This window comes from Nipponia nippon, unplaced genomic scaffold (genome assembly GCF_047370975.1).
Source record: "Nipponia nippon isolate SJK-2023a ecotype South Korea unplaced genomic scaffold, ASM4737097v1 scaffold_11, whole genome shotgun sequence".
Classification (NCBI taxonomy): Eukaryota; Metazoa; Chordata; class Aves; order Pelecaniformes; family Threskiornithidae; genus Nipponia; species Nipponia nippon.
The window spans coordinates 17,632,017-17,654,927 of NW_028262302.1; the positions used below are offsets into that span (position 1 = coordinate 17,632,017).

Consider the following 22,911-nt stretch of genomic DNA (forward strand, 5'->3'; position numbering starts at 1 on the left):
AAACACATCCGCACGTATCTGACAGAAAGCGAGAAGAAAAGTGATGACAAAAAACTACTGCTGAAGGGGCAGGAGAAAACTCCATCCTGAATATGCCAGGTGAGGCTGTACAAGTGAACTGTTTAGCATATGCTATGTACAAATGAATGGCAATTTACTGAGAGAAAGAAAGAATAATTGCAAACACTTATGCCTCATGCATGTGTATAAAAAAAAAAATCAGCTCTTAGAAAGCTGGTGTGTTGCCCAACCAAAAGGCAAGGCACCTGACAAACAACACTACCCCTAATTTTGTTGCTTTGTAGGTGATTGCTTCCTTCCTTCTCTTCCTGCAGTTGATTTCTTCTCTTTTTAGGAAGTGTTCACCAAGAGGCGTTCAACTCCCTGAAAAGGGTGGGAAGGAGGTGGCGGCAGGGAGAGGCTGGTCCTATCCTGCAAACCATCCCTGTTGGTTACCCTGCTGCAGAAATGCAAAAGCGATTCCTGTCCCTTTGCTGAGTACAAACACGCACCATGCTACAACATCAAAAATAGGTCTGCTCCTCCTTCAGACGACCAAGGTGTTTCAGGATGTAACGACTGCCAAAAGCTACGACGGTGCCCAAACTTTTCCTGCTGCGCCCCATTAAAGCAGTCTTTATTTATGCTGGTGTCTTCTGGAAAGTACTACATAAACACCAAGAAAAGAGAAGACTCTGTGATTTGTTTGGGTCTTCTGTCAGAGCAGCCGGCAACTTGCCATCAGTGGTGCCTCTTTGTAACCAAGCTACTCTCTCCCTTCCAGACTACTGATACTCCCAAATATTTACTGAATCAAGGGGAAAAAATGGGCCTTATTACTAATGGGACCAACAAGGCACAAGAAAGAAGCCCTGTAAAAAAAACCTGCTCAATGAGATAGAACAGAAATGTCCTTCCTTTGCTTTCTCATAACCCCCCCTTTTGCCTCATCTCCCACCTGATATCACCAAAGCCTGTTCGTGCTTTAACAAAGATGGATCAACTGCTGTGTGGTCCCCTGGTGCTTACCTATACTCTGAAGTCACCTACTCCTAACCCAGCCATCGCTCAGCAAACTCTAAAAGGAAATAAATTCGTTCATTCCAATAAGCAAATTATCAAATCACCTTCATCCATCTTGTTCCTATATTTTTAAATTTGATTGTGGCCAGAGAATTGCTGGCTGGGAATTACCCTTCCCCCACTCGCACATACACCCTTTAAAAATGCAAAATCTAGCCCTCTATTTCAATATTTCTGATGTCAGTGACCGGTGTCGGCTCTCCCCATACAGTAACTGCTTTAAAGCGCTGCATACAGCACTGCATTAAAAATTAATTACACATGCTATTTTATTGATAGTGCATAATGTAATGAGCACCAGCTGTGCTAAACATCCAAACTCCTTTTTAAGACAGCTATAAAAAAAGAAAGAACTGCACTTCCAAATGCTTCTCCTGTCAGAGGAGAAAAACAGCAACATCTTGGATGGATTTGAAACAGGATTCTTTGATTTAGCTCTCCATTTGGAGCGTTTGAAGAGTTCAGACTCTAGGGCTCAGCGTAGAGGTATGCGATCGAGTTAACTCTCTCAATGTTGGAGCCATTGTCTTTACTGCAGGCAACGGTTGCCTTGAACCCTTTTGTCCCGAGACTACCAGATTCAGTTCCACCCGTTAGTATTGCAATTAAGGGCTTTTCATTTTTCCTGCGATGTCTGGAAATGGCAGGCATCCACTTTAAAGCACCTTTAAATATTGCTATTGCTCCTGCTGGTTCTTAACTTGACATAATTAGGACTTACAAAGTTATAGTGATCGGGCGTCTGCCTGGAAGAAAGCCTCAGCCACGCTCAAATTGCCAGTGCTGCTGCCCTATGCAGCGCCCTAATTTTAGCTGCCTCTTTGCCGTCTTAAAGTCTCTTTGCTGCCTCTTGACAAACACGCCATTCAGTCAAAAAATCAGTTTGTGATTAGATCCATCTATTTTGGGTTTGGATCTGATTTTAATATCTGGTGAGACAGAGAGCTACATAGACAGACAGGTCACATATGATTTTAATACTTGGATAGATGGATGAACACATAGATTGATAGATAGATGAAAAGATGGATGCATACACTCAGCCTGATGCATTACCGTTTTTAGTATATACATCTCTCACACATCCCTGCACTCTGTAAGTACTGTCCACAAAGTCAGTTCTACTATAGCATGCATTAAATATTTCACTAAAATAAATAAATACATGTAACCGTGACTAATAGGGACATCTCTCCTGAATGTTAGCCAGTACTTTATGCTAACCTCTTCTTTATGCAGCAAAATGAAAAGATACATTTACAAAGGGTCTTGGGGAAACTATAGATCTTTGTTTGCCCTCAGACACATACACCCAATTCCTCTTTCTCCTCTCGAAAAAGCACCCAGTGCTGATCAGAAATCAAGTTTTAGTGGACTTGACTTTTTTTTTTTTTTTTGAGATTCCACTCAACTAAAAATGAAGAGTAGAGCATCAGCCATCGTCCTGGGACTCAATGAGTTAGGAGGTTTTTGCTGGATGAGTTTGTATTCTCTGCTCTGATTACTGTTTTGTTTTCCATTGATCCTCCTGTGTTAATGAAACCCAGTCAGGAGTGAACAAAAGCTTGCTTCTTGTTCTAGTAAGAAACGTGCCGAGTGCATACCATATCATTAACATAAAAGTTTTTGAAATAATACGGCTTTCTAGGCAGACTGTATTAATTGCATCAAGCTTTTTACAGCAGGGTGGTCTAATCTAGCTCTTCTTATAGTTATAAAACCAACACAAAATGAATACAGTGATATAATTGAAGGAGGAAAAGTATTCTTTTAAAACCTATCATTTACTTACAGGTACTTCTTTTACCTTTACTGTCACCTTAACCTTTGCCAAGAAAACACCAGAGCAGTTAAATGATGCAGTAAGTAGAATTTCAGTAGCCAAGTAAATTGATATTAACTCTCCAAGACGACTGTGTGGTTTTCAGAATGTCCTAATGACTAATACACCTGATTCCTTGAATTAACAGGAGGTTGTTCCACTCTTCTGAGCTATGGCCCCATGCCTTCCTCTATTTTAGACCTTAAACTTCACAGCCCTGTCCATTTATCACAGCTGTCTGTGCCCACTTGCTGTTTTTATGTATGCAACTAAGCATCGCAATTGCTTTCCACCTCCTTCCATCAGCCTACATGTGGGAAGGAGGCAGTTTCACTGGTTAGCTGAATATATGTGTATTGGACAGATTTAATTATCTTTACAGAGGTATATAAAACCTTCACTCATGGGCCTAGGTCCAAAGATTTTGGATCAGGTATATATCTGAATGCAGGCATAGGGGATAAATTATTATCTGTGCCGTTACAATCCCCTTTGCCTTATGCCGATTATATTCCATTTCTGGGGCTTTTGCACTGTAGGATCTTCAGGGCAGGGACTTTTTTCTTTGGAGAGCACACTATAAAGTGCCATGCACTTCTGCGCTGAGATTTTCAAAGCTCATTTCTCGTTAACTTTAATGGGAAATGGGCATCCAAATCTCTTAGGCAGCTTTGACAATTTAAGCCTTAATGTACAATATTAATAAATCAGCATCGTAAAAAGAGCCTTATGAAGATGTATTGTGAAAAAATAGCCCCACAAAAAGCATTGCAGTGTATGTGTACATGCATACGGGCATATACTTTTCTTTACATAATTACGTCTCTCAACAATCATTTGCATGTCTCTGTTATGCAAAGAAACCTGTGTGTGTTTTACAGTTACTCTGAGCAGTTGCAATTCATTGAAATGAAATAAAAAGCAGGCTCAAAAAAGCACCCTAATCTGGCAAGGGGTAAAGCAAAATGAATGCTTTGCCCATTTATATTTTAGATCCAAGCTACACAACCCTGTGAATTTCATGACTCTATTCCAACTTCTAATTAAACAGGCACTAAAAACATTTAAACGGGAGAACCCAGTTCAACAGACAGAAGCCTCTGAGGCAGGAAATAAATAAATAAATAGACTGAGAGAGAGAGATTGTTCCAGTGGTAGATATTTTTTTGAAATCACACGGAAAAACATAGACCTTTATTCTCAAATTCCTCATCCTGTGGTGCCCTGAACACAAAGAAATGAACAGAGGGGACCACGACCAGCACCAGCCAAGCGACACGGTGGACACCCAAGCGGACTTCCCAGCAGCATTTACTGTGATTTAAACTCCTATCAGCAGCACGTTTGCTAAAGATCACAAACAGCTCTGGATGAGGCAGCATGACTTCCCCTGTGCACGACTGAATGCTACTCAGCATTCCGGGCGATCGCTCTTGTCTAGGTCGGAGATTTCCAAGTGCAGTTTTCACATGTGCGTACCCCAAATCCCACCGGCAGCCAGAAGTTCAGATTCTCCAGCACAAAACTGCTGGGACTCTTGAGGGCCCGATTTGTGAGTGCCCAGCAGACATTTGGGAGTACCTGCAACTTCAAGCCTTCAGAGTCGCAGCCTGTTTGAGAACTGCACGGAAAAACTCCAGGTCCTGAATTAAATGAATGCTGAAAAACAGGAAAGGTAATAAATGATGAACGAGGAGGGGAGGCGGGAACTGTTGACGGCTTTTGTTCGAAGAAGGAAACAATTCCTCAGAAGCAAGAACAGGGCTGACAGAATAAAAGGCTAATCAAGTCAGAGAGACAAGCAGATCTCTAAAGCTGTAACAAGTGACTGTTGTAAATGTCTATATTAAAAAAGAGGGCACAATGCAGGGATCATCACTAGATTATTAGTCAACACAAAGAACTCACTTTTCTTTCATTTCCACAAAACATTTCAGAGGCTAGAAAGATCCCGTAACCCTTGCCACAGGGTTTTAAACCATGCCCAGGCTCATATACAGTGAATACTATGGAAGCTAAGAAAGGGTTAAGTAGCCATAATCTCCTTTTTCAAGGGAAGAAAATGTTTCTTTCAAGCAGAACTTGACCAACTACTGTCATAAACATGTAGCATGCGCTTTGATATAACCTATTCTCTAAGTGCCGCAGACTGCAGCAGTAATTACAGGAAGCCATGATAACAGGTCTCTCTCTCCACAGAGCTGGCATCGCTCTCCCAGCAAACAGGCAATTCTGAAAACTCACAGCACACAACTCCAAAGTGAGAACTCAAAGTACGCAAAGTACAAAAGCCTCGCCTTCCCACGTTCTTTAATAAGTTATTCCTTCCTTCCTTCCTTTTCTATTTTCAGTTGTACTTGCTTCCCTCCCCACTAGCTGCTGGCATCAGAAGCAACAGGGAACCAGGGCATCCAGTTCACTGTTACAACTACCTGCCTACCAAAGGCACCTGCGTGCATACTGCACCAGTGAAGAGAGGGAACAGCAAAACATGACATCAGTTCCAGTTTGATTTACTGGTTACGGGGAGGAGGGAAGGGGGGAGGCAGGAGAACTATCTGACTTTCTGATCCAGCGCTCACCATTCGGAAGAGCCCATCTCTGCCCCGGTCTCAGGCCAGTTGGTCAATCTGCTGAGGCTGATGAAGCAGAGCCAGATTAAAACAGCATCCTCCCCAAGCTGTGTACGGCAGCTCGGATAGGAAATCTGACCAAATCCCCTGGTTGCAGTGACTGCGCCGCACCATGCAGTGCATTGCTGCAAGCCCAGTGCCTGCGCTCCAGCACAAGCAGCTGGGTGCAGGCTTAGCCTCTCCCAGGCAGCACAGGAGCCTTCCTCGCGGCCCCTGAGCTTCACCCAGGGTTGAAACAGGACCCTGCGGAGTGCTCTTAGCCTCCTCCTGAGAATATTTTGTCTTTCCAAGAAGCAAATTTAAATTTCTTGCAAAACTTTTTCTCTCGCTTTATTACAACAATGGGAGATGTACAGGGACATTCTCGTGGGATACAGCGTACTGCAGCCAGGTGGTACCACTGTTTGTGGAAAGAAAAAGCTGAGCGCAGCAAAGTTTTGCCAGCTTCAGGGGGACATGAGGAGCCATTTCCCAAAGGCTTTACTCCTGACAGTCGCCGCTGTCTCTCTAAATCCTCTGGTCCTCACACATTACTTATCCAGCATCATTCTGGGAGCTCCCTATTACAACTCCATGCACGTTAGCATGGACGAGGGCTGCAGAGTTTGGCCCACCACAGCGAGACTCTGTAAACGCTTGTGGATTGTGCCACAGCTGTATTTTCTTTTAAGCCCTCCTTATTTTCACCTCTCCAGCCCGCAGTTTACCATAGACCCAATCTTGCAACTGAGCCACGCTCAGAAACACCCACTGATTTCAAAGAGATCGCTGAGTCTGAAATGATGGGGTCTGGCGACAATATGTCCGCGTCCTCTTTGGCGAGCTCGATGCGCCCTCATTTCCACATCACTTTCCCCTCCTCGTGGTGACAAAAGTCAGGCATCCAAAAGGAATAAAGGAAAAGAAAAGCTGACGGGGGGGAGGCGAGGGCGGCATGGCAAGTTACCAAGGAGCATTTTCTCAAAGCAAGGGAGAAAACGGCATGGAGCACATACATCCTGCGTGCACATGGACACGGAGGAGAGCCTTTAATATGAATGATTGGGGAGGGAGGCAAAAAAAAGGAGGGGGGGGGGGAAACCTCAGATGTTAAATGTTATCCAGTTAAGCTTAAACTAAACAGCCCAGAGAGATGAAATCTTGATACTGGTGTATCACATTCTGTAAGGAGTCTCAGACATTTGTTCACAACGTTGCACAAATAGCCCGGCAGTGGCCACTGGTGACAGCTGAAGGTGAGCAGGCAGGAGGGGAGGGATGGGGAAATGGAGGGAGCTGCACACCCTTTCCCACTCCCCATCCTCTGCCAGGGTGGAGGGGGAAGGAGGAAGGGGAGAGGGGTGGTTTAGGGCATTTTCGCTGCCTTCCCCACGCAACCCAGCGAAGGCAGCTCTCCCACAGCAAAGACGACATCACTTGGCAGCACTACTGACCTTCAGATAGCAACAAAAAAAAAATGTTTCTATTACCTGACAACTGACAATGACATCCAAATGTGCCTGACGTCTCAGTCTGAATCTCAGTCTGAGTCCCGCCAACTGAGACTGCACGTGCACCACAGCAGGGCAGGCTAAGGCAGGGCGGGAGGGAGGCCAGTGCGCGGAGAGGTGACGTGATCACGGATGTGTGAGGGTGGGAGGAGGCAGCTATGGGAGCCCCCGGCAGGTTTGCAGGCCTGGACGGCCCTGGAGAAAAAACAATAGAAAAAACTGTCAGTCGGATCTAAGTTTGAAGGGACAGAGGAGGCATCATCAGGGGAAACAGGCGAGGCGGGGGCTGGCTGCCTAACGCGCGACATGCTTGGTCTGAGCCCCTCTCTGGGTCCGGCTGAGGCTGGCGGGCTCGCACCGGGCGGAGGAAGAGCAAGAAGAGACCTGGGGGACCCGCGAACCTGGGCTGGGGGCCGCAGGGGGCACAGAGAGGGGTGAAGTGGAGGGGAACGGCCAGCCCTGGCGTGGAGCAGAGCCGGAGGCAGCGGACGTCGCCACCGGCACTTGCTCAGGGACCGAATCAAAAGGGGGATTATTGTTTTATGGCTGTGTTAATGAATTGAGCTGACACAAAACTGGGCAAGCTTTCTGCCGAGCCAACACTGAAGCGGGCTCCACACACCAGCCCGGACAAAGTGTGGTGACTTAGAGCTCAAATGGCTTCAGAGAAGTGCCAGGAGCCGAGCTCCCAGAAGGAAGCATTGGCGGCCGCTGTGCTGCCTTCCCACTTGAGCTGCGGCCAGTTGTGCATTTTGCATGCCCCGATTACGCACGCTGCTTCCCTATCGAGCCTGCAAAGAAGGGAGCAACCTTTTCCTGGTAGCTAAAAGATGATATTGTAGCCTCCAACCATATTACTTATTTTAAACCCCTCTAGGAATCACCTGCCATTTAAAGGCTATATTTCAGAGTTTTCTCCTGCTTTGCTGGAAACGCTCGCTCCTCCTGGCACCAGTCCAAACTTAGCTCCACGGCTTTGAAAAACTAAGATACAAGTCTTAAATATCGATATACACCTGCACAAATACAGACATGCACAAACATACACACACACAGAATCAGGTAGGAGCCGCTTTTTTGGCTGGCGCAAATTAGCAGAGTTTAAAGGGAATTTGGGCAAACGGCACCGCTTTACATCCACTGAGAATCCCACCCCTTTCATTTAAAACTATGCTTGCCACTTTAATTATTAAATAAAGGGTAGCTACTAATCAAGGGCAGTTTCTAAATGAAGATATGTGGTGGAGTGGTCGCCATTAAAAAGCTGGCATTTGCCAACAGTTACCGCACAGTGGTAGATCAGAAACCACAGTTTCCCCCTGTACTGAGATCAGGAAATATGTGTGTTAAGTGTGGGGTATCTTCTGGCAAATGCTCTCTTTTTTTTAATGGTGGCAATTCTGTCTGTGCATGCATGTGTGCCCTGCAGATACATGCAAACGCTGTGGCAGCAAGGAGAAATATTCATCTGTGCTCTCTCCAACCCTAGAAAAGCAACATTTTCTAAGGGAGCTTACACTGTGTCAGCAAGGAGAAGTATTTATCTGTGCTCCTTCCAACCCCAGAAAAACAACATTTTCTAAGGGAGCCTCTCCACCTCAAGAGTCCCGATTCGGAAACTAGGCCTGCATGTTGATCTGACAGCTACACATGTGAGGCAAACGGGGATACTTCATCCTTGGCACAGCATCCGGCGCTCCAGTCTGCAAGGACTGCATTTGATTTTGTCGTTTATCTTAAATGGCTAAGAGACCACCAGTGCAAAACATTTGTGTGAAGCTTTTGCCAAAACCACAAGTGAAGAGTCTAAATTCCCTGTGTAAATACTTGAGCTTCAAGCATCAAGGATAAAATTTGTGCTCTTTTGTGAGGACTGGTTTTAAATAGAAGCCATCTCTGTGGCTCGTGGGACGAGCAAGGGTTTTTTATTTTGGGGGCTCAGTTGCTTGGCTTTTGCAACTGTTTGATCTCCCTTGAAAGTACTACACAAGCAGGTAATGATAACTACTATCCAGATTGTACCTACATTGCATTTTGGGCAGGACTGTGCACTAGGCACATGGAAACTGATGTCAGACGTGGATTTCTATGTGTGTTTGAACCACGCTACTGCTACTGTAACATACATGAATGGCAAGTTTGGGTTTTTCACAGAACAAGCAAAAAGTAACAAAGATTTCCTCCAATGGCTTAAGAATTTTATCTTATATTCCTAATATTATAAAAATAACTAGCCTGACATAGGCTATGTTGAGCTGCCTGGGCACTCATCCTTGCTGGGAAAGTTGTGAGCTTGAAATCAGGATTTAGAGTAGGGCCACAGGGCAGCTACATCTCAGGTTACACCTGGACATGTCTGTGACCCCACCATGACTAAGGGCACAGGTCCTGCAATCACTCAGCCCTCTGCACATCATGGTGCCATACTAGAGGTTTTGAAGGAGCTCGTCACACAGAGGAACTGTATGAAGCCCGCCAAGTGCACCGTCAACCACAACTGCATGGGGTTTTAATGGGAGGTGCACGGGTTCTAGCACACAACACTACCCTCAGAGCAACAGCCTCTCCTCTAGTCCTGGTGGGTCCCATCTTTCCATTGGCAATGAATTCGATACAATCTGCACAGCCCTGAGGTGTCCGAGAAAATGCTAAGCGCTTACCAAGTGGATACAGGGAGACCCTCCCTGCTCTTATCCAATATGTCTCCTCTAGTGTGGAAAGGAAATTGAGGTTTCAAATAGGAGGTTTCTAACCATCTGGGCAAAGGGATCTTGTAAGAGCCTTCCAACAGAGGTACTGGGGGCAAGCCAGCAATCCGCTTTAACAAGGTGCCTAACAAATTTACGGGAAGGACTATAAGAACCTGTTGCCAGTGAAGGGATGGAACTGAACGCGTCACTCAGAACTTCTTTTTCTGTCCTTTGATGTATATATGAGGAAATCTAAAAAGCGCTAACTCAGCATCAGAAAGGAAAGGGTTAGTAAGGGAGAAGAAGAATGGACAAAGAGAGACTCTGGCAGATCCTCAGGGAGTCCCACCAGCACTCCTGAGTCCAGCGCTAAGAGACGAAGATTGTGGGGCTGCCAGACCAGGAGGCTGAGTCTGCCCCTACAAGCAAAGTCAAGCTAGGTGATTCCTCCTCCTCTTTGCTACCACTTTAGCGTTTGCTTCTTTGTCACAAATCAGGACAGTCCTATAGAATCAGATCAAGTGGCAAATACTGAAGAGGGAAATCGCATCCACTGGCCTCGAGGAAAGGCATGGAGAAAAGGAGTGCTCCACCGTATGTGATACCTCTTCATAGCTATAAAAAGAATAACAGTGGTGCTCAGAAACACTCAGCTTGTGTTTGCTAGGAACATGCCCATGTTTTACTGCTCCAGCTCTTCTTCTGTGGGATTTTTCCCCATAAAGGTTCTATTTAGAGCTGAAAATTAAGACAGAGGCTCTACTGTTCCTCAACTTAACTGCTAAGGTGATGGACAAACACAAAATGAACAAACAGATAACAAGATAATCAGATATAGGTAGATAGACAGATGGTATCCTAAGGTGGTGCTGAGAGTTTTCTGCTCAACCCACGCGGCACCAGGCAAGGGAGGGGAGCCAGTCTCTGGAATTCTATGGCCGATCGACCACATCATGTTGCACACAGGTTTCAAAAAGCAAACACTCCTGTGAGCCCCTGACTGCCACAAAGGGCACAGCCACAGCCAGCACTAAGGGAAAGCAGACCACAAGAACTGCACTGCAATCTTAGAGGCAAAAATCCAATCCAACTGGGGTGAGTGGGCACACACATGCAACTATCGCTCGGACACTGCTGACACAATGTGTGAGGCTCGATTTTCCTCTTGGGTCAGCACTGGGAAATCAGTCACCGACGCTGCAGATCTCACTTATATATTCTGCGTTCATTCTGCATGGATGCTAAGGGGAGTTTTGCACGTAGCGTTGAGTGTGAAACATGGACAGGGAATGTCACTGTGCAAATAAAAGATCTGCATTGCTGACGGCAAAGGAGGATTTTGTCCTCATTCTTTAAACAGGCTCAGCATATACTCAGTGCCTGTACATGGCAGTAGCTCACAGGTTATGTTGACTCCCAGACACCGCTAAGAGTAATTTTTTTGCTCTCTGCTATTTTTAAACTTGCAAAGAAGAAAATAAGGTAAATTGGACATGACCTCAGAAGATGGAAATGAGCATAAGAGCCTAGATGAACATGACAAAAGCCACAATCAAGGCATAAATTGCATCCTTTTGTTGTCCCTCTCCCTGAGCCTAGGCATGACTGGCCATATGATATGGTATATGTGAAACACCACACTCCTCTGGCACATCTGCAGAACAGTCCGTGAGCAAAACACAAAGATGGAGCTGCAAGCAGCATTCACAATGTCCCCCACCAGCATGGTTCAGACCAGGGGACCCGATCTTGATTTAAGAGATCTTGCTTTACATCTTGTGTCACGTGTAACTGCGGCCACACGTAGCTGATGCGTTCCTGGGGGTGCTGTGTGCTTGCCTGGGTGGGTGCCTGGGTGTGTGTCTGCGCACAGGCAGACAGGTAGGTGCACGGGTAGACGTGTAAGCCACTTAACAGGGCATGAACCAAGTTTTTCTGTGTGTCTCTCTGTGCCTGTCTAGTGATGGAAAATCAATCAATAGCTGGTTAGAGACTAAACCTCCGTTCCATTATTAAAAAACTCTCTTTCAATAAAAAGAAAAACATCTGTTCAAACAGTGTACGGCTACAAATTCAGAGTGCAGGCTGCAGCTTCATCCCTGCCCTGTGCCCATCATGTTCAGGGGAGAGTACTGCAGATGTTTTGAAATGGGTTTTACATGTACCATTGCAGCAGCCTTGAGCAGACACATCCAAAAGTGAAATACAGATCTGTTCACTAATCTTTCCAACAGATTTTTTCCAAGCTTTTCCTAAAACAAGTTGTCCCATCTGTATTACACCCTCTCATACGGACTGTTCCCACCTGATATTATTATCTTTCTCTCACGTCTTTTTACACAGACACCAACAGAGTTAACAAAGCAGATGTGCACAAGCACACGTGTACACACACAGAGTGCAGAGAGACACAGAGGCACAAACATTTCCAACAGCAACTAGCAGAGCAATGCATGCCATGCACACCCTGCAAGTGGCGGACACACACGGCATCCCCCAGGAACGGCAGGAGAACTCAGTGGTACAGGCAGACACGCTGTTGTTATATACGCTCACGCACAGAGTCCGGCACTCAGCCAGACACACCTGCACACCAGCCTTTACCTCCTCCCCCAGCACACACACAGCCGTTTTGGAGCAGTTCCCCCCCGCACCAACTTACGATTCTAAGACTAAAACTTTGCTGGAGCTGGAAATGGAAAGGCTGCGCTGGGGAAGGAAGAAGGAGGGCAGGGAAGGGATTTCTTGTTATATTTTGCTCAGGGATTTTTTTTTTGGCAGACAAGGATTCCCTTTGAATTGATACATTTCTTTCTCCAAAGAATTTCGAATGATAATGCATAAATGAGTCATAGATCAAGAACAGCGATGGGTGAGCAAGAAGGAGAAAGAGTGTGAGTGAGGGGCACTGGCACAGAAATTTGACAGTACCCCAACTCCCCCCCTTCCTCCCCCCATGCTAAGACATTAATTCTCACAAGTCGGAGAAAATTACTATGCATGAATGCAAAAAGCATGATCAGGAGTAATTAACATGGCTTCATATGCAAATTTTATTAATGCAGAAGTACAAAGTCATTATGCAAATGAAACTTACGTCAACTCTCTTGACAAATATTCATCTCTAAAGCTCAAGTTTCTCCCTTCTAATTTTTTTTTTTAATTTTTTGGTGTAAAACCAAAAAAAAAAAAGTGACGAGGACTGTTTGACAAGTTTGCAAAGTTGTTTTTCAACCGGAGAAATTTATTCTTGCATTGTTGATATATTTTTTTTTGTTGTTGTTGGCAGGTACACGACAGCTCATGGAGGAGAGCGGGAGGATGGGGGACGCGGGCTACCAGCAGCAGGCAGCCAATCAAAACGCCAGCGGCTGTAATGAGCGCGATTGATGACTGTTTGGCTTTACTGCAGGGTAATGAACTAGAATCCAGTCTGAGGAGGAAAAAAATATGAATATTCATGAAGCTGTGCTCCTGCCTTTGATGATTAAAGAAATTTTTAATATTCAAATAAGCGCTTGCCAAGTGATTAACAAAGAACAAGCACGCAGGAATATGGAAATGGAGCTGTGGAAGATTTGGGAGTCACAGTCTGTGCAGAAAAGACAGCACAAAATTTCATAAACAAGATAGGCAGATAACCCAATTCAAATCTGAGCAAATAAAGGGGGAAAAAATCCCGTTCTTTTTCATCAGTTTGGATATTGTATCAGTCACTTTGTTTTAGAGTGCAAAGGAGAATAAAAGCAACCGATGCAAGAAGGCGGGGGGAAAAATCCAAACCCTGAGAAACCCAACCCAGCAATTACAAAGTAAGAATCCTGGGTGAGAAACCGATAGGAAAATGATGGCTAAGTCCGCCGTCTGCTGTGGGCTATTGGTTTTCAAAAGCAGGAGCCTGCCTGATGCTGAGAGCCTACCGGCTACTGAGAACAGCCAACTTATTGTGTACAACAGGCAGGAGTCAGAAGTATCCCGAAATAACCGAGACTGGTCCCTGCGGTTAAATCCCCTTCCTCGGCTAGAGGGTGCACCGCAGGGCTTGACCACTGCCTGGGAGAGGAGGGAGGGAGAGCAACAGAAAAAAGAAATATTATTGTCAGGGGAAAAAAAGGAAAAAGAAAGTGCAAAAGGAGGGTGCAAGGAGGTCTCAGCTGCCCACCCTGGTAATCAGTTGGTAAGAAATGTGTTTTCCGTGTCTGAGCCAGAAAGGTCCTCCACTCCCCACAGGTTTCTGAACAAGGATACAAAAATCCAGCCACGTTACAAAATGTCTGGTAAGTTCAGGGTCTCACAGTTTAATAGCTTCACTAAGGATTCGCACTGAAGCACAGAATAACAATATTAGCTGCTAAAATTATGCTGCAGTTAAAATACATCTAATTAGCAGCCAGCAACATCCCTTTTTTTTGTCTTCTTTGGAAAAGCAGTTAACTTCAGGGCTACCTTATACCAGGATAAAATGTGGTTGAGCTCTTTCTGTTACTCAAAAGCCAGAGTAAGGATGTCTTCAAACTCTTACGGCATTGGAAAACCGACTCACCTTCTTTGTTATTAGATCCTGGGGTTTCACAGGCCTGTTTGGCTTTTCCGCAGATCTTTAAAACCTCTGGTTAATTATTTCCTATTTTAAAATCTAAAGAAAGCATAGTCTGTGTACCATTTATAATTAGCTGATGTCTTCGGAATGTAACATTTCAACTCTACTTAAAAAAAATATATAATAAAAAATAATAATAATAATAGTAACAGCATGAGGACAATGCTACAAAATGCACAAAACAGCCATGACCAGAACCTTCAGAGCTGCCGTGAAAACACATCATGGTGCTAATGGGATTTTTCCCCTCATATCTGCTCCATTTTTGGAGATACAAAAATACCCGCTCTTGATGTACCACAGGAAAGAAAAGGGGGGAAAAAAAGGAGAAGGGAAGGAGAAAAAAAAAAAAAAGAAGAAACACCTAAACTAAGTAAAGATAAGGTTGAACACCATGCAGGGGTATTGCTGGGAGTCTTTCCTCTGAATAATGCCAAGACCTTTCGAAGACGCCTGTTGTCTCTAGGTGTGTGTGGGCGGGTGAAGTGTGATATTACATAACACACACGCGGCAGCGGCTGTGCACAACCGTACTGATTAAAACGTTTGACTGTGAAACTCAGCTCTCCATTTCCTGGGCTGTTCATAGCTCGTGTCAGACCCTTGAACACCGTAAATGTTATCCTTTGTCTATGAGATTCCTTGGCTTTATTTTAATCAACGCATTTTCTTTTTTAATGACAGAGAAGCAACTACCAGCTCATACAGTTGGTTGCTTTGAAGCCCTTCTTAAATGGCAGTTGAGTTCTACCATATAAATGTGAATACTTAATATTTATGCCACATTTTCTTCCTTTCATTAAAAGCACCCCATTTACATATTTCTGGAGAATAATGATACTTCAGCAGGGCAGGTGAACACACATTTCAGCATATGGAGTCAATGGGAAAAAGTATTAAGAGTCAATATTGTAAAAATCAGCCCCTAAATTTAAGTGGCTTGAATTGAGCATGCAGCTGTGGTTGCCTGTCAGTAGTTAGATGCTGTAATAATAATAATAATAACAACAACAACAACAATAATAATAATAATACGCCTTTCATTTCTCTAGTGCCTTCCACGCAAAGATCTGGAAGCACTTTACAAAGATAAATAAACTGAGCTTGGAACACCCCGTGTGGTTAATAAATATCCTAATATATCTAAATATCCTGTTTTGAGCATGCAACTCTTCTCACTGCATAAAAATCCACATTTTAGGTCATCCACATATTTGCACATGGCATTTTGGAGGCTCAGACATCGAGGGCAGGCTGTGGAGATTTTTACTTACCTAAGAGACCATGTGGATCCCCAGAAGTAGCCCACACTATGCCTGCAAGATTGCTTATGCAGTGCCAAAACCGGTCTTTTAGGAAATGGGAGTGTGGGTTGTCACTGGACCCGCTCGGGCGCCGAGCTGGGAGACCCGCGTGGGCATCCAGGTGCCACACAGCAGCATCGGCAGCATCCCTATGAGCCGGGTCCCTGCGGGGGCTCCAGCAGGACCACCCGTCCCCCCTCCCACCTGATGCTCATCCAAACCTGCTCCCAGCCCCTCACCTGTGCTTTGAACACAAAGCTAAGCAAAAAACTGAAATATCGTGGCTCACCCCGATTAAACACACAAGAAAAAGGCATCTCGCCCACCCCAAGGCTGCATTCATCGCTTCCTCCCACCATGCCCTCTGCCCACCCCACCGACACAAGGCTTTGCCCCAGGACGACTGTACCCCTCTGCTATGAGAGCAACCAGGAGTGACAGCAGGGGAAACAAGGGCAGATTGAGCCTGAAATATCATAAGGCGTAAGTAAATACAGCATATCAACAGATGTGATATAAATATAACATAGGAAACCAGGGCGTTTTCTCCTCTCGGGAGGGTGGTCTTGCAGACAGGGCTCTGGGCTGGGAAGGGGGCCAGGGCACACACCCCAGGACACGAGCCACCCAGGCGATGGCACATCCCCTCCCAGAGCTCGGCTTTTCCCTTCCCACCCTCCACTTGTCTGGTCCGTTCAGCCCCAAAATGCTTCCAAGCGGAGCTTGGCTCTCACTCCAGGGGTGCAGAATGCCTAACACAATGGTGCCCTGATCTGAGCTGCAATGTCCAGAAGCTACCGCAATGAACTAACAAATAACAATAATCACCCTGATTTGTGGAGTTTGTTTTCCAAAAGGCATAAAGGGTTGACAATAAACAGTTCATCAATTTTCCCAAGTTTGTTCCCCAACTCTTGTAATTAAGTCCTGGGGAGTTTCAATGGTTGTAAAAATCCTTGTGGGGATTAAAATTTTTAGTCCTGATTATACCGTGAATATTTCTATATATCAGCAAATATTCCTGATGTAATTGAAACATATAACCACCCCAATAGACGATCACAGAAATTTAACAGGCCCTGGAATTAATAAAGGAATTCAGTGGATGGAAAGAGCTGTTTCCAAAGGGCAAAATAATATATAAAGGCAGCTAGAAAAAGAAATACCACTACAAATAATCTGAGAGCTTGACCACAAGAGCATGGTCAAGAGGCTAAAATGAAGGAAGTGAAGTGGCCAGGGAAGAGCCCCAGATAGGCAGGAGTCAGTAACACTGGTGGACTTCTCTGCTGCCTCGGCCATTCGGGACTGAGCCCTGCTCGCACCAGCAGACACTGCACTGCACACATGTATCCTCGGGCAGAACGTAGCCTCTGGAAAAGACAACAGTAGGATTTGCTCCTCGGGTAAGCATCTCCTCCTTGCTCTAAAGTTTGCCTTCTACTAGTACTTTTGAATTTTTTCCCCTGTCCCACACTAAAATAAAATAAATAAATAAAAAAAGAATGGTGAAATTAGGCAGGATGAAGCTTCAGCAGCTCTTCAGCTGTTTGGTAGCAAGAACAATTCCTGGAAGGGGAGGGAACCTGGGGAAAGTGAGGCAGATATAGTCACTCTGCCTCTCTGTGCCTCAGTCTCCCCATCTGTGAAAATCGGCTAATGACATCCACCTGATTTCATTAAATGTCCTGAAAACTAAAAAGACTCTGTAACAGCAATATATTAAGTAGCAGCACTGTTAACTGTTTCAGTGCTGGAAATATGAAGGAGGACCATCAGGTGATGCCGATGTCCCTGCAAAGCACAGATGGACAAACTTAATATACAGGCACAATTAGCTCTGGGAGAGAATCACAGCTCCTGTTTTTTTCACTCACCCCTTGCCAAAAGCAGTATAAGTGTAGGCACTTTATAAGTGCTGAATTTCAATGTGAAAAATAGTCTACCTGCCTAGCGCAAATGCATACATTACACTTCAAGTAATATAACAGTGTTTGGGGGGGTCCCATTAACATGCACGTTTATAATTTGCAAATTTTCCCTTATGCACAGACCACGTTCACACTCAGCAGAGCATTTCACTAACAGTGAGCAAACTTAAACAAGCAAAGCAGGACAAGCGATCGTAGCGGGAGAAAAGCAACAGAGATTTTTAAAATGAGGATTCCCTTTGAGTTTTGCATCTCTCGGGGAAAACCAATCCAGCTGCATGTGTACAAGCGGGCCCAAGTCTGATAACGGAATCTGTCAAATTAAGTGAGCAGAGCAATCAGCTGGAGATGGTAGAACAATCCACCAAATGAGGGAAACCCTGAGGATCTGAAGCTTCAGTCCTCAATTTACTGGACACCAGCACAACTGAGTAAATAATGCTCTCTGAATGGAAAAGAGGCTAGAAAATTAACTAGCTTTTAAATAACAAAAGAAAGCAGACAAATAAACGAGCAACCAGGAATCTAGTTCAGACTATAATGTAAGTTAAAGAAGGGAAATAATAAACCGACATTTAATTTGCACAAGGAAGCATGTTGCGAACCTGCACCCAATCCTGCTGCTAAATAGCACAATGAAAAGCTTCACCCAAAGACTTGGATCCAACCAGAATTTGGCCAGTCACAAGTGCTAATTAGACAGGATAACTGAACCCTGCATCAGGAGAGGTGAAACACAAGTACGGTATAAAAAGAACCCTTTACTCCTTTCAGTATGACACAAAACTAAGAGCAAAGCCAACTACAAGAAACCAAGAACCATTCTGCGTACAGGACATTTTTTCTGAGGTATATTTTTTTCTGGATCAGATTTCCCCATAACTCCCAATTCACCCATTTATTTGTACAGAATAGCATCTTTCTCCGTAAGATAGAAGTATAAGACACAAAAAGTCTTTTTATTATCAGGTCTGTTTGAAATGGAAGCTGAAGTTGATTACACAGGAAAGTGTATTTTAAAAAAAAAAATTGTAACAAAACAGAGATACTGTACAAACCGAGGTGAAGCAGAAGAATTCCTTCAAACATCCATGGTCAGGATGAGGAAGCGATGTTAAATTCATACCTATCACCCCAGTGAAATAAAGGCTAGTGGGTTTTTGTTTTGTTTCCGATGAAAATGTTAATATACTCAAACGGCAGCTTATTGCTGTATATCACATTCTAACCAAATCTTTCTATAACCTCTTGCATTACAAGCAAAATCTCTAAAATGTCACCAACTAAAAAACTGAACTCTTCTGTAATTAGTTTCAACAAAGTAGTCCTTTTAACCCTAATTTTCTAGATGTAGATGGCATTTCCGAAGTAAGCGTTATGAACCTTCCTTAAGGACAAGCGGAATCAAATTGTAAAATCATAAGCAGCGATCTAGTAGTTCTTCCTCTAAGCAAGCCTTTTATTTCCCTGTAATAAATTCAAATCCAGGCTTCAGTCTCTTAAATAGGTGATCAGAGAAAATATGCATACACACCTAAACCGCTACAACAAACCTTATTTTTTTAAATAACACTTCAATCACTAATATAATAAAGACTGTTATAACACGTTAGCACTGGTATCATTATTCCTTATGATTCAATATTCTAATGACTGGCTGTAACAGAGGTTTATGTTCTGCCGAGGTTTATACCACTATTTAATGTAATTAAGCAAACTGGCAGCCAATGCCTCTGTGGAAATATCATTTCTATCGCAGAGTATTCCCACCAGAAATTCAAAGGAATCATAACGTACAAACTTTGATTCTGTTTATTTTTTCCCCTGTTCTGAAACTGATCTGGCATTTCTCGGACTTAGTAAAGTAGACGAAGGAATTAATTTGGCTTCTGTAGACATGTTATTATTGACAGTACTAATAATCTATGACAAATGGGCCATCCCCGCTCCTCTCTTTCAGCAGGCATTGCAGCCTGCAACATGGCTTTGCAAAACCCCAGAGCTGGACTCTGCTCATGCAGGGAGCCCTGTGAGTGTACCAGCAAGGGGGTTTTAAGTAAGCCATTAAAATGCTAATATTCAGCACGGGCCAGATCCCTGTTACCACTGAAAGCAGAACTAAAGCTCCTCCGGAGACAGGATAAGGCCCTTCCAATGTGATCAAAGAGTAAATACATGCAAAGCCCTGATGGGAAAAAGGATCTTTTTTCTAATTTTAAAACCAAACAGGGAAAGTCCACCAGGCTCATAATCCATGTTACAGTCACATCTGGGATCACTGACATCTGGGGTAACAGCAGCAAGGAGGATGGGTCCAGGCTCAAAAAAAGTTGCCACCCGAGGTCAAAGAGGATTGCATCAAAACAGAGTTAGTTACCTTTTGGGCTACACTCCCCTCCGCTCAACACAGCTCTGCTGATGACAGTGGATGTGCCACACATATATATATACACACATATATATACGTGCACATATACCTGTGCTTGGCTTTGTCATGTCTGCATTCACCCCACCTTGCAAAGGGAGCTCAGCCCCTTCAGCAGCCCTCACTCGAGCAAGAGGTTTATGGGGCCGCCCAGAAGCGCACGTCAGGAGCAGAATGCGGCCTCAAAACCAGAGTTCACCCGCTGCATGCAACAGCAGAGCCCACGAGCCAACTCGGTTAAAATAAAGGCGCGGTTACCTCTCCCTCCCAGCTGTTAAGCTCTCTGTAGAGGGGAAAAAAAACCCAACGCTGAAACGAAACCCACACCATTTGTGGGGGGAGGAATGGGACAAGGAATGATAACGAGAAAGGGAAAATATCTGGTTCCTATTATTGCTATCACCAGTGCTTTCACCTCCACAAACAGCTTAAAGGAAGGCTTCTGGAACAGAAGTTCAACTTTCCTTAATCTGGGCTCTTAAACTGGCAGGATCTGGTTACTTTTTCTCCTTCTCCAGATTTTAATGCTTTTATTTTATATTCTAATATGGGGGGGGAGGAAGGGGGAGAATCTCAGTGTCACTGTAAGAAAGAAGTCACCGGGTTTTGCGATCCAGCAGCTTCCTTGGCAGAGGGAACTGCTGGTTGGCATAATCCACTCGTTTGACAAAACTACTATTTCTGGGCACAGGCTCAAAAACAGGTAGGAAGCAAATGCTGAGAAATAAGGAAGTAAAAACAGCCAACAGATTTTTCACTACCAAGAACGCCAAGAGTAAACATGATTTATTTAGCTGTGTTTAACATGTCTCTTCTGCACTAGACTGCAGAAATCTGCTTGCATTTAGAGCAGGAGGAGGAGGAGGCGGGGGGGAGGGGATGAAAAGGGAATCCATTACGGCGCTCCGCTGGTACTTTCTGAATTGTTCAGTCACACAGTTTTATTGAGTACAAGTATTTTCTAGCCCAAAATATATTCATGTGTCAGAAGAAAGCAGCACTAATCTGCTGTTAATTAACAAGCTGCTGCTAACAAAAGATGAAGGACCCAATTCATACAAACAATATTTACGTGGGTGTCGCATGATTTTGTCACAGATCTTTTCTTTTCTCCCCCCTCCCCCCCCTTTCCTCCCTGCCTCCTCCTCTTCTTCAGCACCCAGTTGCGGTGATGCAGCGCGGAGGAGTCCCAGCTCCTCCTGGGACTGACACCCGCGGTGGAGATGAGGGCACCCATCCTCATCCCAACACAGCCAAACTCAGACAGGATCTCACTCGAGGCACCCGGCTCTGGGGCTCCCATCTCCCCGTGCGGGGAAGGGCCCTATCGCATGCACGCAAGTGAAATTTCCTTAGATCCTTATTCAATTACAAGGCAGAAGCCATCTTCTGGCGCCATGCCCACGGCGGCAACGCTGCCGAGGCTCCGGGAAGTGGCACGAAGCCTCCCATCCTCCATCCATCCTCACCGGCGGTGCGCAGGCTGCGAGAGGGGACGGGCGAGATTGCCGCCCTCCCCGGTGCTCCGCCTGTGATTTCACATTTGTTTAATCCAACCGTTTTGCCAAGGACTTTGGGGAGGGGGGGAACTTGCTAACAGCACGGAGACCCGGAAGGATTTGGGCTTGTTCAAAAATATCAGTGCGTGCACAAAAGGGTAGGGCTGTGAGCAGTGAACCAGAGGGCAGGCTCTCCCAGCGATAGCCCTGCTGCCATCACCCGCTCCCTGCTGTCATTTTGGATGGTAGTGCTTGTGGCCTCATCCAGAGGGGTGCTGAGCACAGCAGGCTGCCCCAAGCCCCCGCCGGACGCAGCCGGGCACGTTGGAAAATCAAGCCATTCACATCTTTTCTGCCTCATCTGAGAAATGAGAGTGCCTATCTGCATATCTCCTGTGGGCGGTTTAAAGCTGGCACTGGCAAAGAGATGGGAGGGTTAAAACCAACAGCAACGAGCACTAAAAATTCCTGGACTTGCTCCACTCCTGGGAACAAAGGTGGGATTGCAGGGTTGGAGAAAGGGCTGATAGTCCCCTGCACTTTACCCATCAAACCACACAAAGCTGCCCTAGAGAAGGGTTACAGGGGATGGGGTTTAGGCTCTGCTCATCCCTGCCATCACACAGCCAGGGCTGGGAGAAGTGTAGGGACAGGAGGGTGGGAAACAGAAGTATTCAAGCGTGATTTTGGAAGTGCCAAGGTTCTTCCGTGATGGCACGCTGGGGTGGTATTTCTGCTAGCGCAGTGCTCTGCACACTCGAGTCAGCGTCTCGCCCCAAAGGCCACAGTTTCCTCGGTAAGAAACAAACTCCGCTGGAGCATACACACATCTGCCCCTCCAGGTTTTCTCTCGGTACCCTTACCCCGTTCCCCAAAGCATGGGTTTTTCACTGCAGAAGTCACAGCCACCCGCTCAGCACACCCCGCGGGCACCCTCGCCAGCACCCAGCCCCGCTTGCTGGGCGCAGCTCTCCCCTGCCACTGGCTCCCCCCGCAGGACCTGCTCTGGGCTCTGCCCTAGCAGGAGCCTCCAACAGGGACCAGCCCTGAATGTAAACTAGCACCGGCTCTGCCCCACATCTTCCCCTCTTTGTGCATGTCCAGAGTCACCTTTGCCACTTCTAGACCAGCATTTTAACAAAGTCCTGGCCTGGGCTTTTTCAAAGATCTTTTTTTTTTTTTTTTTTTTTAACAGTGATATTTGAAACACTGACATTTACTATTTGAAAAGCAAGCAAACACATTTTAAAAAGCGTCTTAAAGAGCTAATGAAAGAGAAACAGATCCATCTGTATTGCATTCTCCACTCACTATCACCCTAAAAAATAAACCCTTCCAGACAGCAGGGAAGTCTCCCAAGAGCGAAGACATTAGGAGTTCCCAAGCTTCCAGTGGAGGAAGCGGGGACAACCCACCCACTGCTGCATCACCCCA

The 22,911-nt window shown here is 45.3% G+C and overlaps 1 protein-coding gene across 5 annotated transcripts in view; it reads right to left on the minus strand.

Annotated features, from left to right (window-relative positions):
- The window catches only part of BCL11B (BCL11 transcription factor B), a 96,226-nt gene that overhangs the window by 46,182 nt on the left and 27,133 nt on the right, over nt 1–22,911 (minus strand). For 3 of the 5 annotated variants that reach the window (XM_087747665.1, XM_087747664.1, XM_087747666.1), the window contains exon 3: nt 7,008–7,223. The exons of the other annotated variants lie outside the window; for them this stretch is intronic. In XM_087747665.1, coding sequence (XP_087603791.1) covers nt 7,008–7,223 — 216 coding nt within the window. The remainder of the gene's footprint in view (nt 1–7,007; nt 7,224–22,911) is intronic. 5 annotated transcript variants of the gene reach the window in all.